The 14,924-nt window shown below is 39.1% G+C and overlaps 1 protein-coding gene across 1 annotated transcript in view; it reads right to left on the minus strand.

Moving 5' to 3' along the window:
- The window catches only part of PTGFR (prostaglandin F receptor), a 52,307-nt gene extending 40,059 nt beyond the window's left edge, over nucleotides 1-12,248 (minus strand). The window contains exons 1-2 of the mRNA XM_047873827.1: nucleotides 12,040-12,248; nucleotides 9,699-10,569 (exon numbers count right to left, since the gene is read on the minus strand). Coding sequence (XP_047729783.1) covers nucleotides 9,699-10,496 — 798 coding nt within the window. The 5' untranslated portion in view covers nucleotides 10,497-10,569; nucleotides 12,040-12,248. The remainder of the gene's footprint in view (nucleotides 1-9,698; nucleotides 10,570-12,039) is intronic.
- Nucleotides 12,249-14,924: the final 2,676 nt, after the last annotated feature.

Consider the following 14,924-nt stretch of genomic DNA (forward strand, 5'->3'; position numbering starts at 1 on the left):
GTATGCCTAAGTAAAATGTGAAGAAGATTGTAATTGTACATAAAGTTAAAGATGGATCAGTAGGGTAAAATAAAGGGTCCAGAAAGAGCCAAACACATTTAAGAATTTCATACATACTAAAGGTGGAATTTTAAACACTTGCAGAAAGACCACGGAATAAACTATTTGGGGACAGCTAGCTAACCATTCAAAAGAAAATTCATATCACTAATGTGCAAACTAAACAAAATAAACTATAAATGTGTTAAAAACATAAATACAAAAAATGAAAAAGCAAAAAGAAAAAAGCTACAAGAAAAAAGAGATGAACATCAATATCATCTCAGCCTGAGAAAAGTATTTCTTAACATGAACGCAGTAACCACACAAAAAAATATTGATTCATTCACTACTTATATAAATTAAAATACTAAATTAAAAGGTTAACAATAAATATGGAAAAACAATTATTTTTATAATAACTGATTTTAAAATTATTTTTATATAATAGAATTATCTGTTCTTTATTATCCAAAGAGTTCTTGCAAATGATTCACAGAAACCTCATATTCTCAAAAAAAAGAAGATAATGCCCAATTATATAAGAAAAAGAAAGTTTATTCTGTCAATCAAAGAAATTAAATCAATATATTTTCCCTATCCGATAAGTAAAAGGATACACTCAGAATGCTAATAGTGGTTATCTCTGGAGAGTGGGGATTTGGGATATTTTTTTCCTTAATTTTAACTTGTAGTTTTCTATATTTTTTTACACTAAAATTTTATACTTAAAAAAAAACACTGCATTTTTAAAAATAGCTTGAGAGAACACAGTACACAAAATTTAATATTCCTCAATAAGGAAAAGATACCTGTGGAAATAAACAGAAGCCTTTCCTTTCCAACGGAATTCCTAGGACACTGGAGTGCCTCTCTCTTCACTTACACTCTTACCCTGGGCTTTCTGCTTCCTTCCCTGCCTAGTTCCTGTTTCTCTCGCAACTCCTGCATTCTGTCTCCCAGTCCTTCCTGGGCATTCCTGTGGGTTTCGTTTTCCTTGTTTTCTGGTCCTCTGCCATGAACATAAATGCAAGAAGCAAAATAAAGGAATACGTACTCATAATAACAATATCAACCACTGTTGCTGGACTGCTACAGCACTGTTATTATTTAATACTTATTAATGCACCTTTGGGCCCAGATGTTCCTCCACTATCACTAGAACAATCAATAAAGCAATCAACCCTTTGCCCTGCTCCCAGACAAGGCTGGAAAAATGCAAACAGTTATATTTATCTCACATTACATGTGGAAAGAGAAGGAAAAGGAGGATGCACATATGAGCAAGAGATTGAAGAACGGAGTGCAAAGAACATGGGTAAAATGAAGAAGCTAGAAAATATGATTCCTAGTGTGTGCCTCAGGAGTACTTTCCCAGGTCAAGTCTCCATCTGGGCTTCACCCTCCACCTGGAGAGACACCCCACGTTTTGCTCAGCAAATGCCTGCTGAATGAACAAATCAATGAGTAAAATAACGAGTACATTAAAGCATCAATGAATTATTTTATTTTCTTCATTTCTATTATGAATGTTCACATTTTTTTCTTTATTTTCAGTCCTTTCCAACACTTTCTTTATGTATAATCTCAGAAAGAGTTGGTGGTTTCTGTAATGCTTCACTTCACCATTTATTTCTCTTCTATATCTTGAGTCACTTTTCTTATCAAATGATAGCATAAAATACTGATATGAATTATTAACTTGTTATGATATGATTTAATTTTTCTGCCACTCCTGTTTCATTACTTGAAAATTCTTCTAGCTTTCAATATTAGTTTATTACAGCCTGCTGTATTCTTATCTTGTTCAAACCTGTCCAAATACTGTCTTATTTGTACATTTTTATATCGCTAGGAATTATATGCATTATGACCTCTCTTCTCCTTGTTTTTCACAGTTTACATGACCTCACTTAGGATCACATTTACTTCCAGTAATTTTTCCTTCTAAGTGATATACTATAGAAATTTTTCACCTTCATGTTATAAAAAACAATCTCATCCACAAATATTCACAACAGAATACCTGTTACTCTGTTAGAATAGAAAATATAATCAAGTATCTTCATATTTCAATTTGCTACACATACCCTTTCTTCTCATCGTCTACAAGTATTGTTGCTTACAGCACAGACATTGTGACAGTTAAATCACAGAGATTGTTACTATAGTATCTAAAACACTGCCTTGCACAATGGTAGGTGCTCTATAAATATTTGTCAAATAAATAAACAAATAACTCGTGGACAGCCATCTACTATAGCATCCATTATTCATTTAATAATTAAAAAGTGCCTTCAATCATCTCATTGACAAAGTTACTGTCTGGCAACATTAATGTTTTGTTGTGTTTTTTTTTTTAATTTGAGAGAGAGAGAAAGAGCACACGAGCTGGGGAGAGAGGCAGAGGGAGAGAGAGAGAGTGAGAGAGAATCTTAAGCAGACTCCATGTCCAGCACAGAGCTACATGGGACTCAATCCAACCACCCGGGATCATGACCTGAGCTGAAATCAAGAGTCGGATGCTCAACTGACTGAGCCACCCAGGCACCCCTGCATTAATATTTAATCATAACAGCAACCATAACAATAATAGTATAATAACTGAAGCATATGATACTATGTCAGACACTATTTTAACTTGCATTATTAATTTATTTAGTCCTCACAACAACCCAAGGAAGTTGAAAACTATTACAACACCTCTTACATATGAGGAAACTGAGGCACAAAGTGGTTATGGTCACACAGCCAGGAAGTGGAAGAAATAAGACTTATCTTAGCTCTCAGGGTATATCTTTTACTCCAAGCTATAAGCTCTTTGAGGAAAGAGTTTTATCTCTCACTCCCTAGAACTACTCACAACCTGGGCATACTGCCTTATACCTAACAGTCTCAATCATTTTGAACTAATTTTAACTTGATTTAAATAATTTGTACATTAATACCTTGTAAATTATTATAATTATAAAATATTAGAGAATTTGAATAAGATGCAAAAGATTAGCAGGTGACATCTTTACTTCTTATGAGACAGTGAAATAAGGAACAGTGACCCGAAACTTTAGGTGGAAATGTCCAAGAAAAGTTTTATGAAGCTGCGAGCTCCCTATGCTCCTTTCCAGTGCAAGCAAAGCTTCTTCATAGAGGAGAACACGGAAAACATCTGAACTAAACAGGGATGATCTTTTCTAATTGAGATGGTGGATGGCAGGATTTGGGGATTTTAGATTTACTACGAGCCAATCACTGTACTATCGATGTAGGGAGGTCAAATCATTTTTTCTGATAGCACTTTTAAGGAAATAGCATTATTATAATCGGTTGACAACGGTACAGAATTGGCTTAGAGTAGCTCCATGTGACAGCTAAGAGGTGGTAGGGCTGGGATCCTGTCCCCTTCCTGTACTTGAATAACTACAGTACCTAAAGAGAAGGCTTAATTTGAAACTGTGCACTAAAAGCTAAAAATAAATCCTTTTACATAATCCCATTGTCTCTGTCTCCTTCACCACCATACCACAGCCACTCCATTCTGACATTCCACTGTCTGAATTCTTTTTGAGGATTTATTAGCCAAGGGGGAGTGAGAAAAACCACCTCCCCATCTGTATGAAGCCATAATTGTACCCACTCTTTTGTGACACTACCATACTTACACCCAGGACAGAGGATGGACAGAATGACAAACTTATACAAGCTTTGAAAGGTAATATTTGCAAATATCAAAAGGCAGTTTTTTCCTATTGGATGAAGTCCTCTCTAAATATAGATAAACAGCATTGATATCCGAGGTAAATTTCATGTGATTATAAATGCCTTCCAGAGCAAATATAAATGGAAGGCATTTTATATACCCCCCTGTAAGGATACGACTAAACAAATAAAGTTAAAACTGGCAACCTAGAGAGATTCTGGGCACATTAACATCTTGAATTGTTCTTTAAATGTTTGGGAGCTTAATAAAAACCCCAAGACACATTAAGCCAAAAGATTTTTATATCCAAGGGAGTATAAATAAATCCACATGTTTCTGATTCATTTACACTTGAATCACTCAAGCAATGTTTTTAAGTGCTGTCCCAATGTCTATGGTATCTTTGGGCATTTTTATAACTCTTTCTCCTTAAAAACAGGAAATCATGTTTTGTTAAGAGTAAATGAACTTAAAATACCAAAATTATTCCACACCACTGTACACATACAGAGCAGATTTTTATGAAAATCGTCAGCTTAGCAATGTCTTTTTTAATTGATTGACCTTTGCAGGACCAATTTACCACCATATGCTCCATGGAGGGAGATAATAAACTAAAAGGAATTCAACTCCAAAGATGTATACATAGCTCAATATATTAGTCGAATCAGACTGTAAACCTATGTGTAATATATGTTCTATTTAGATAATATATGAACAAATGGGCTTCTGAAAGACTGTCTTAAGCTGGACTCTGCAGGAAATAAACTTTGAGACAGAGATCTGCAAGCAGGTTCCGGGGAGTGTGGGATGGTGAGGGAAGCAGGGTTTGGCAAAGAGGGAAGCAGAGTTCAGTGCATTTGCAACAAAGCCCTCAGCCAGTGAGTTCTGAAGTATGGATGACCCTTCAGAAATGTCCTAAATGAGGCAAGGGGGTAAGAGTTCTGTATCTCTACAACCATCCGTCCCTGCAGACACAGTGACCAAAGGGTGCACCACAGTCAAGGCAGCTTCCGTTGGCTAAGGGTAACTTCCCGGAGAGAAAGGCTCACCTATCATTTGCCATTAGCCCTCTAAGACCTGTTCATTATGATGCCAATACCTTTAGTAATTCAGTCAAACTTCAATCAGCTACCTAATTTTGTTATTTATATCTGACAAACATCTTAGTGACTAAATGTTTAACTACATTGACTAGAAACACTAGTGTAAGAGTAATAACCTTTTTAGAAATCAAGTTCAAAATTTATACGGGGCGCCTGGGTGGCGCAGTCGGTGAAGCGTCCGACTTCAGCCAGGTCACGATCTCGCGGTCCGTGAGTTCGAGCCCCGCGTCGGGCTCTGGGCTGATGGCTCAGAGCCTGGAGCCTGCTTCCGATTCTGTGTCTCCCTCTCTCTCTGCCCCTCCCCCGTTCATGCTCTGTCTCTCTCTGTCCCAAAAATAAAAATAAAACGTTAAAAAAAAATAAAAAAAAAATTTATATATGCAAGAGAACACATTTCTTGGGTAAACCCACCTACGTAAGAAATCTATGTACTTTTCATATACTTTACACTTCTTTTCCCAAGTCAAAATTATCTTCTATCCCTGAAGAGAAAGTAAACAACGTATGGCCTTCTAGTAAAAGATTGTCGAAGTTTAATAGCATCTACAGTTGCTGACTTAGGGAACAGATTAAAAATTACCACTTGGTTTCAGTATTTGCTTAATTAACTCTTACCTACAAAACTGCAAATCCACATTCTGGTCAATCATTTGCAATCTTTTGACATTCATATTACTTAAGTTACAGTCAACCAGTCAACAAGTATTTATTGCTCTGCCAAACTGGTTAAATAAGCATAGCAATAATAATAAATTCTTTTCAGGGTTACATATTCTAGAAATGGAACATTAAAAAGAATCATTACTTGTATAAAGGCAAAAATAATAAGAAAATGTTACTTGAAGTGTGGATAAATGGGTTTTTTTTTTCCCTCACTCTAGAAACAACGAAAGAATGTCTTTAAGATTTATTTATTAAGGAGAAGTGATTCACCTAGGATATGCACAAGACAATTTTATAACTGCCATTTGACTCTTAAAGATTTTTGTATTAATTTGTTGCTAAATGAAATCATAAGCTAATAAGCTAATAAGCTTATAAGCTAATAAGTGCCCATTGTAGTTTCCTGTATTTTTCAGTTGGGATTGTAATTAACCGAATTTATATGAGCTCACCCTGTTTAAAACTATAAAATCCAGATATTGTAAAATTTTTAATTTCAAAATTTTAATGAGCTATATTTTAAACTAATACTATTTTTGTACTACATTTCTGAATCCTAATTCCTGAAAACACACATTTCCTCCTTTGGAAAAATAACACATTAAATTTAAAAATTAAAAAAAAACGGGATTTTTAGGGCAATGAAACTATTCTGCATGATACTGTAATGGTGGACACATGTCAATATACATTTATCAAAACTCACACAGTCTACAACACTAAGGTAAAACACTACAGAGTTTAGTCAATAAGAATGTAACGGTATTGACTCATGAATTGTGACAAATGTACCACACCCAGGTAAGACTTAATAATAAGGATACCTGGGGGTGTGGGAGGGACATGAGAGGGTATATGTGAACTCTGTGCTTACCACTCATTTCCCTGTAACCCTAAAGGTACTCAAGAAAAATAAAGTCTATTAAAAACACAAAGGAAGAGAAAACTCAAACAACAGGATCATCTTTGTATTGACTGAACCTAATCATCAAAATTAATAAAGTATTCCCTTTGTCATCAGCTACAAATTTAAATAATTTTAGAAAGTATGCCTCTATTGATAAATTCTGATGCACTAAATCTTGTCAAGCACAAACACTATCATCTGCTCCTTTTCATGAGTGCACCTGTATCTTTTTGTTTCAGTTTGAGGCTTGAACATGACAGTGATAACAGGTCAGAAAATGTGTATAGATGTTCATTCAAATTATAAATCCAAATGATTTATTGGGTTTAGATTGTATGAATCCAGTTGATTCATACTCATCAATCATAGAAAGAAGACACATGATGTAAAGTAGGGCACTGTGGAAGCTGTTAGCATTATAGTACAACTATGGGAATCCAGAAGCTTGATTTCAGAGGCACTTTAAAAATGGACAGTAGACATATGTGGAATTGAAACAAAACAGATGAACATAGGAGAAGGGAAGGAAAAATAAAATAAAGAGAGAGGGAGAGACAAAGCATAAGAGATTCTGAAACACAGAAGACAAACTGAGGGCTGGTGGAGGGGTGTTGGGTGGGGAGATGGGCTAAATGGGTGATGGGCATTAAGGAGGGCACTTGTTGGGATGAGCACTGGGTGTTTTATGTAAGTGATGAATCACTAAATTCTACTCCTGAAATCATTATTACACTATATGTTAACTAACTCGGACTTAAATAAAATTTAAAAATTAAAAATATAAGATAAAATAAAAATGGAGAATAGAGAATGATGGCTCAGTCATTAATATCTATGCACTTTTTCTAAGCATTTAAGGGAAAAAAAAGAGAAATATTTCAAATGAGATATTAGTGTTGGGTGCTATTTGGCATTCCCAAACCTGAGTTTTTTATGAGGGCTCCATTTAGAGCTGTCTGATGGCCTTAACCTAATGCCCAAGGCACATGTGTCCAGACCACAAAAGTTATAAATCCTTTAGGCAGAATGTGCTATGAAGACCCAGGTCTCCACAAGAGAAACCAGGAATGCAAAGAATGCTTCAAATAAAAGGAGTATGCATCTGTGGTATATCTACCATGCATCTCACACAGAAATAATTCTCACACTAAAAAGTACTGATACATTGGTGTCATAGATGTATTGATAACTTGTAAATAGAACACAGATCTCAGAAATAAAATTATGCTTCTACTAGAAATATGTTCAAAATATGAATTAAATTATATCCAATTTAACAGTGAAGGAAGCCAAGAATTCAGAAAGAGAAATTAAAGAAAAACATAAGTTCAAAATATCCATGATGAGCATGAAATTGTGCTACCTTCCACCGTGTCACCGCAGCTAACCTGTCATTCCTATTTCCCAGTCAGAAGCCAGAATGAAGCAGGATTTTAAACATGACTGGAACAAACAAGAAACCAAAGCACCAGTGATTATCTCAGTTGTCCAGACTATCTTGTATCTCACTGAGTTCACTATTTTGTTGTTTTCAGGTTCTCTCCAGCGCTAGGGCCCTCATTTAAAATTTTTCTTTAAATATTTTCAGGTACCTCTTTTCTCACCTTCTTCACATTCCCTTTCCAACCTCCAAATTAATTTCAGTGCTATTCATACTCACTTTTTACTTGGAAAAGTTGCTGTGTTTCAAAGTTTAAGGAAAAAAGAAGAAGCATTGTCCAAGGGAAATTCCCTTTGTTGAGTGGTGTAAATTAAAATCTCCAAGAATGAGCACTAAAGTGATTCTAAGTATTGATAGAACTGCTCTCTGCTATTCAGATTCAAATAACTAGACTCTGAGCACAGATCAGATCACTGCTTGGGTTCACCCCAGGCCTCCTAAACTGACAACAAGCAGGCCTCAAAATGTTGACCTGCCACTGACAATCTCAACCTGACCCCCATCCCCCATGGTTGGGTTCTTAGGACCAGTTCAGGCACATCATGAAAAAATATTTAAGTGATTTAACAATTGAAGATGCTAAATTCAAAGTGTGAGGACATAATATGAATAAAGAAATATTCAAAAAGTAGAAATCCTTTTGTAAAATAAAGTCAGCCGTCACGGAATCTGTCAGCCACAGAAGCTCTCCCCAACTTTCTTGTGCATCAGGATCAGCAGGATTGTTGATTAAAACTCCACTGGCAACAATTCTCGGACAGTGGTCCTGCTGGGGGCCTAGGAAAACTGCATCAGTAACAAGTACCAGGCAAAGTATGACCACAACCTTTCTGTTCCATCTACTTTTGTCTCCCCGGTTTGCCTTACCTCTGCCTGCGGACCACCTATATTATTGTCTCTAGCCCATTTCTTCACTGGTACAGAAAAAGGAATAAAAATCATCTTTGCTGCTTTCACTCACTATGTACAGAGGATTCTTTTCTCTTTCGTGACATGTTGTCGACCTTTCTGTCATAAAATGATGAAGGGAGTTAAGGCCATACTTATCAATTATAAGTATTTTTTCCTTCTACCAAGAAGGTAATATAAATGACTTATGTTTGTTGCTAATTCCTTAACTTTAGCCTTCATTTACAAATAAAAATATCAAGCTGTGAAACATAGCTACTGGCTACATTAAAAAAAAAAAAAGGAATGGAATGGAATGATAAGGGAAGGATCCTTGGCTCTCCTGAGAATCATACCTCTCCCTGAACTATTGGCACTGCTCTTGGGTTGGTGTACTAGTGATCACTTCACCTAATCTATCCATAGACTTCACCTGCACTATCCAACTATTTCAACTCATCACCTCCTCTTGCAAGCCGAGACCTAGTCTTATATGTTTAGAAAAACTCAGTAGCTAATATGCCTTTTCTATAAGTTAAAAGTCTCTGTGACTTGCTACCAAGACTTGGTTGAGTCCACTCCAAGACTGTATTATACTTGGTCATTTTTGTTTCACACTTTAGAAACCAATCGTATTAAGTATATTAAAACTATGTTACTCTGTTAAAATTACTCCCTACTCTACTGCAAGCAAGTTACACTATGGTTAGAATTGTTTAGCAAGACCCTTCTTTCAACTCAGGACTTGTGGGAAAATAACCACACGTACCATAAGTAGCTTAATTCTAAGCCAGAGCTGGGTGTTGACATATGTTTTGAGTAGGAGTAAACTCCAGCATTTAAAAGATTGAACACTGTTGCCCATCAAGACTAACAGCTTCAAAAAACACAATAAACCCTGTATTAAACATGGAAAAATGGAAGAAAGCAGAAATTGTCAAAACGTTAGACGCTTACCAGAAATGGACTCCAGCAAATGCAGGAGACACACATTATAGCCAGGAGCTGGATGACCATTTCAAAATGATGAGACCTGCCTTGTCTGTGCTGCTGACTTTTAAATTTAACTCTTAAAAGTGTAATTCCCGTGATGGCATTGCACAGGAATGAAACGCCAAGGGCTAAGAGCCCCAGAAAAGAAAAGAGTAGAAGATAAAACCTATCTTCCCAGTCTTTGACGTGTTCTGTTTTGTAGAAACACCAGGTCTTCGATGCTTGGATTTTGTAGTTTCGATGCCCAAGGATGGGTAACAAAGCTATGAAAACAGCAAACAAGCACACTCCACTCAACATCATTTTCACATGTTTGGATGTAATTTTCGTTGAATGAAATATTGGTTTGGTGACTCCAATACATCGCTCAATGGCCATCACGCTGCCTAGAAAAAGTGGGCACAGACCAGAGAATACCATGCAGATACCAAAAATACTGCAAAGGATGTTCGACTGGTCAAAGCGGATCCACTCTTTATCAGAAGCGTATACAAAGACTGCTATAGCTCCATTGATGAGGTGGCCAAAGAAGTCTGTGATTACCAGGGCACTAGCGAAAAGCAGAAATGATGCCTTGGACTTCTGTCTAAATCTCTGATAAGCCTTCATGAGAATAGCAATGGCAAGGCTGTTTGATAAGATTCCCACTGTCATGAAGATTACTGAAAAAAATACTGAAACCCGGTTTTCCGTCTGGCAAGTTGTATTTGAAAGGAGCCCAGCTTCAGGAGACACTGGCTGTTTGGAATTGTTCATAGACATCGTTGTGGAGATAAAAAGCTGGCCACTTAAGTCATCTCCCTCTCAAAACAGTGCAGGCTTCTAGTCCGGACATCTGCAGCATAAAGACAGAGGAATTATGAGCCTTGGATAACTGCTCATCTGACATTTAAGACTGAAGCGCCCCAGCACCCTGTGGTGAGAATCAGATTTATCTGGCCTATCATAAACAAGGTTGCATCATACCAAAGCAGCGCACATCTGCCTGCGGTTCCACATTTCATGTTCAAGGTAAAGAGGCTGCCAAACTTGAGACCCTTTGGTTAAGGCTGTGGCCCCTCTGCAAATGGGTGCCTCCTAAATCTCCTAACACTTCACAGACACCTTAAAACTTTTAAAGCTTACAAAATCACTAACAAGATTAGATTTAAACCCAAGAAAATTTGTAAAAGCATACTAGTCTGTTTAAATAATTAAGTGACCGTTTCAAGTTTTGCTTTTTTTTTTTTTTTTTTTTTCTTTCATAGGCTTTGTCCCCAAACTGCAGATTATTCTTTAGGTAAACTACCTGTTTGTCAGGCGGACAAAACCATCTTCTTCGAACTTTGGGAGGGGGCCGAGTGGACCGGCAAACTCACTGTTGTTAAACGGGGCTTCCCACAGTACGTTCTAAGACTGTTGAATTTAGATGAAATAATAGCAAACCACACGGTCTGGAACCCCTGGAAGGTAGACTGGTGGGTCGCTAAGAAGCTTTTCTTGTCGAGCCACAACCTGTGCAGAAATCCCGGCTCTCTCGGTAGGAAAGGAGGCAGGTCATGCACACTGTAAGCACATCTGCCTACATGCTGTTGATCAAGTGACAGCTTCAGGGGAGCGACATCTAACGCGAAGTATTCATTTGTATTCATTTATCGTCCTCTCCGTAGTGTGCTGAGATCTGAGTCACAGACCTTGATACCCAAGACCACAGCCACCCACCCGCCCCAACTAATTCGATTGGGGTTTCCCCGAGCCGCTTTCCGGGAGGCTGGGAATTACGGAGCCAGCCTTTCCTGGGCCCGGCCCGAGTGGGGCCGCCCGGGCTGCCCCGAGGGCGGCCGCCTGCTCCGGGTCTTACTCACAGCTCAACTTTCGCCGTTACTACCCCTCTGCCCCTAAGCCTCCGCTTGCAACATCCTTCCCAAACCTAACTTGCTGAAACTTTCTGCTATTGCTCAAACGCCAAAGGGCCAGTTCCCTTCCTCCCTGGGGGGGCGCCAAAGGCCTGCGCTTGCCCCTGCGCGGGACTCCCAAGGGTCGCTGGCCGGGAACCGCAGGACGAGAAGAGAACTCCCCGTTGGCCCGGTTCCCTCCCTTGAGACCCTTTCCACCCGCTTCCTACTCGCGCAGCTCTGAATCGGTTCGCGTCGGCCGGAATACTCTTCTCTCTGAAGATCTCCCCAGCTCGGGCCATCTGGTCCAAACTTGTTGCCGAGCTCAGACTAAGGTGCCCTCCAGTGCGGCTGGGTGAGCGCGCCGCCTCGGTCGGGTGGAGCACCCGGAGGCCGACGCGCGGGAATCCAGACCCTGGAAAGGTGGTTACCTTGGCCTCCCGGGCCGCCCGCAGAACTGTCGGCGAAGGGCGCGCGGCTCCCAGTGCCATCGCGCGCCCGGCTCCTCTCCCGGCCGCTGCGGGCTCCTCTGGCGCAGCGCCGCGCTCCCGCTCGGTTCCGCTCGGCACCGCAGCACGTCCCTCCGCGCGCTGCCCCAGCGCGGAACCTGCGGGCGCGCTGGGCTCCTCTGGTCCCTCAGCGCCCAGCGGCGCTCGCAGCCTGGGCGGGATGGAGAGCGCGGGTGACCTCAGCCCCCCTTCCTCTCGTCGCTCCTCTCCGCCCCCTTTTCCAGGAGCCCAGAGCCCCAGCGCGAGACACGCGGGCTGCGCGCCCCGGTGCAACCGCATCCCCCCTCAGCATCAGAGCTGCCCTTGCAGCAGCCCCACCGCTCAGGGAAAAGTTTTGCTTCAACCTTGTGTTCAAGCTAAAGGTGCCGCCTCTAAAGCTGCAAAATAGGAATCGGGAGAGTTGAGGAGAGCCTGCAGACAGCTGTCTTGGCAGCGTGTTGTACTGTCAGATTGTAGTTTGCAGACTGAATTCGCCCCAAATCCACCTCGAAAGGGGTAAAGAAACCAAGGAGGGAGAGAGCGACGGTGGGGCTTAGCCGATATCCCCAGGGGGGTTAGAACAAGTATTCAAGCCACGTGTTGTAAATGAAAGCAGTCGCTGCCTAAGGGTTCACTGTCACTTAGAAGACTGGACTACTTTCTAACTTTTCTAATGTGCGAAGAAGGGACGGGAAGTACTAGTGAAGGATACCTGCAGATAAGGGATTAGTAACATTTTGATGATTTTAAAAGCCCAATGTTGACAGTATTTCTAATGGTGTGTTTACCCAGCGTTGTGAATCTAAATTTTGTGGAGATCGTTTTATGATCAAGTGAAGAAATACCCACTACTTCCTTAGGAATTATGATTTGAGTCATTTTAACACTGTAACTGCTTTTTTGCTAATATTGTTTGGATCCATACCTGCTGTGTCTCATTCTTCCAGCGAAACACTTAAGGAAATCTATTACCGACCCTTGCTCTTTTTTATTTTAGTAAAATGTTGCCACCACCTATGTGAAAAAACAGTGCCACGTGGAAATAAACCCTCTTTTCTGTTCTAAAATCAGAAGGGGCCTCTAAATTCCTGGAAATTGAAAAGGACCATAAAACGCTAAAGTAAGATAAAATAAATTAGTCATTAACTATAGAAAGGAACAACTGCACAGTTTTCCCCTGTGGTAGATACTGAGATTTTTTTTTTAATGATATGATCATAACTTGTAAAATAAACTGTTACTCAGGTATGGTCAGGGACTTGAACAATTTGATTAACCAAATATTCTGGTTAGTAAAGGAATATTATATCTGGGTAACCAGTATCCAAAGAACAACTCTACTAAACTATACTTAAAACATGAATGCCATAGAGCAATATTCTTTCCTTGAATGACTAAGAACACTTAATCACATTACATTGCTATTATCTGTTTATTTATGTCTCTCCCATCGAAATTAATTCTGCAGAGGTCTTGTTCATCTCTCCATCCTCACCTAGGACTGTGCCTGGTCATTTATCTGCTGTTTGCATTTATCAATGTTACAACCAGCATTTCTAGTATCATACTTTTGAGACCTTGACAACTCTCCATCTCTCACTGGAGCACCTAACTAACATCAGCTGCTCTATCGTGTAAAAAACAAAAAACAAAAACTCATTAATGTAATGTCCATCATAACATTCTTTATGTGACATATTCAAAACAATAGCAATTTATTTTTCAAAATACTACATAAATCCCACTTTTTTTAAAAAAAGTATCTACTTTGCATGTATTGTTGGAGTTTCTTTTTTAGAATCCAATCCTTAATCAAGACACATTTCACTTGGGATTCAATAAAAGATTCTAAAACACCAACATCTCTTCTCCTCAAGATAAAAACAATATGTTACTCTTAGTAGAGCCAGCTACTAATCAGTATGGAAGATTAAACACCTAACTTTTCTTTAAAAATTACACACATACACACACTTTGGCCTTATGGGACCCAAATCTGATCGTCTATTCCAAGTTCCCAAAGGTAGCCTTTGGCTACTTATATAAGGAAGAATAACATGTAATTCCACAGACAAGAAAAACAAACAGGTCAAAAATGATTGGGGCGTGGGGAATGGCTGATAAACTCTTCTGAAACATAGTAGTTGGTATCCTGAGAAGTGGATACTCTTATAAAACTATTCATTTACACATGCATTCAACAAAATTTTTGAGCACTTTGTGTCAGGCGCTGTTTCGAGGTGGCAGAGATGCAGCTACATGAACAAAACACCCCTGCTCAGGTGTGACTTCTAGGCCAAGAGAAGGCACTCACTTTTGTGGCATCTGTGCCGGAAACTTTAAAGTGATTTTAGATGTCCAGGATTCCCTTTGTGTGAAATGGAGGCAAAGCTGATGTCAGCCGGTCTACAAGGAGATAACATACCGGGACAGGTGTGTGCATGGCAATCCACCTTCACTCAGAATTCAGTGCAGGACACTTTGCTAAGGAGACGTGAACACTATAATTAAAGTCAGAGAAACGGGGACTCAGTGACACTGAGGCGGCAATAAAAACTCCATAAAAGTTAAAGGGAGTGTTGGAAGTGGAATTTTATAGTTTTAATAAAACTGTCTAGAAATCTTTTCTGGAATTTGCCATTGAGATTAATAGTAGACACATGCCCTGATTTGGAAACTAATAACTTCTTTTGGTTTTTTTTATTTTTATTATATAACCATTTGATACATAAAAAGTAATACATGTAACACATTGGTTAATTGTGAATTATAACATAATATAAACACCCATGCACCAACTACCTAATATAAGGACAGCATTCATTTCC

The sequence above is a fragment of the Prionailurus viverrinus genome, chromosome C1, assembly GCF_022837055.1.
Source record: "Prionailurus viverrinus isolate Anna chromosome C1, UM_Priviv_1.0, whole genome shotgun sequence".
Classification (NCBI taxonomy): Eukaryota; Metazoa; Chordata; class Mammalia; order Carnivora; family Felidae; genus Prionailurus; species Prionailurus viverrinus.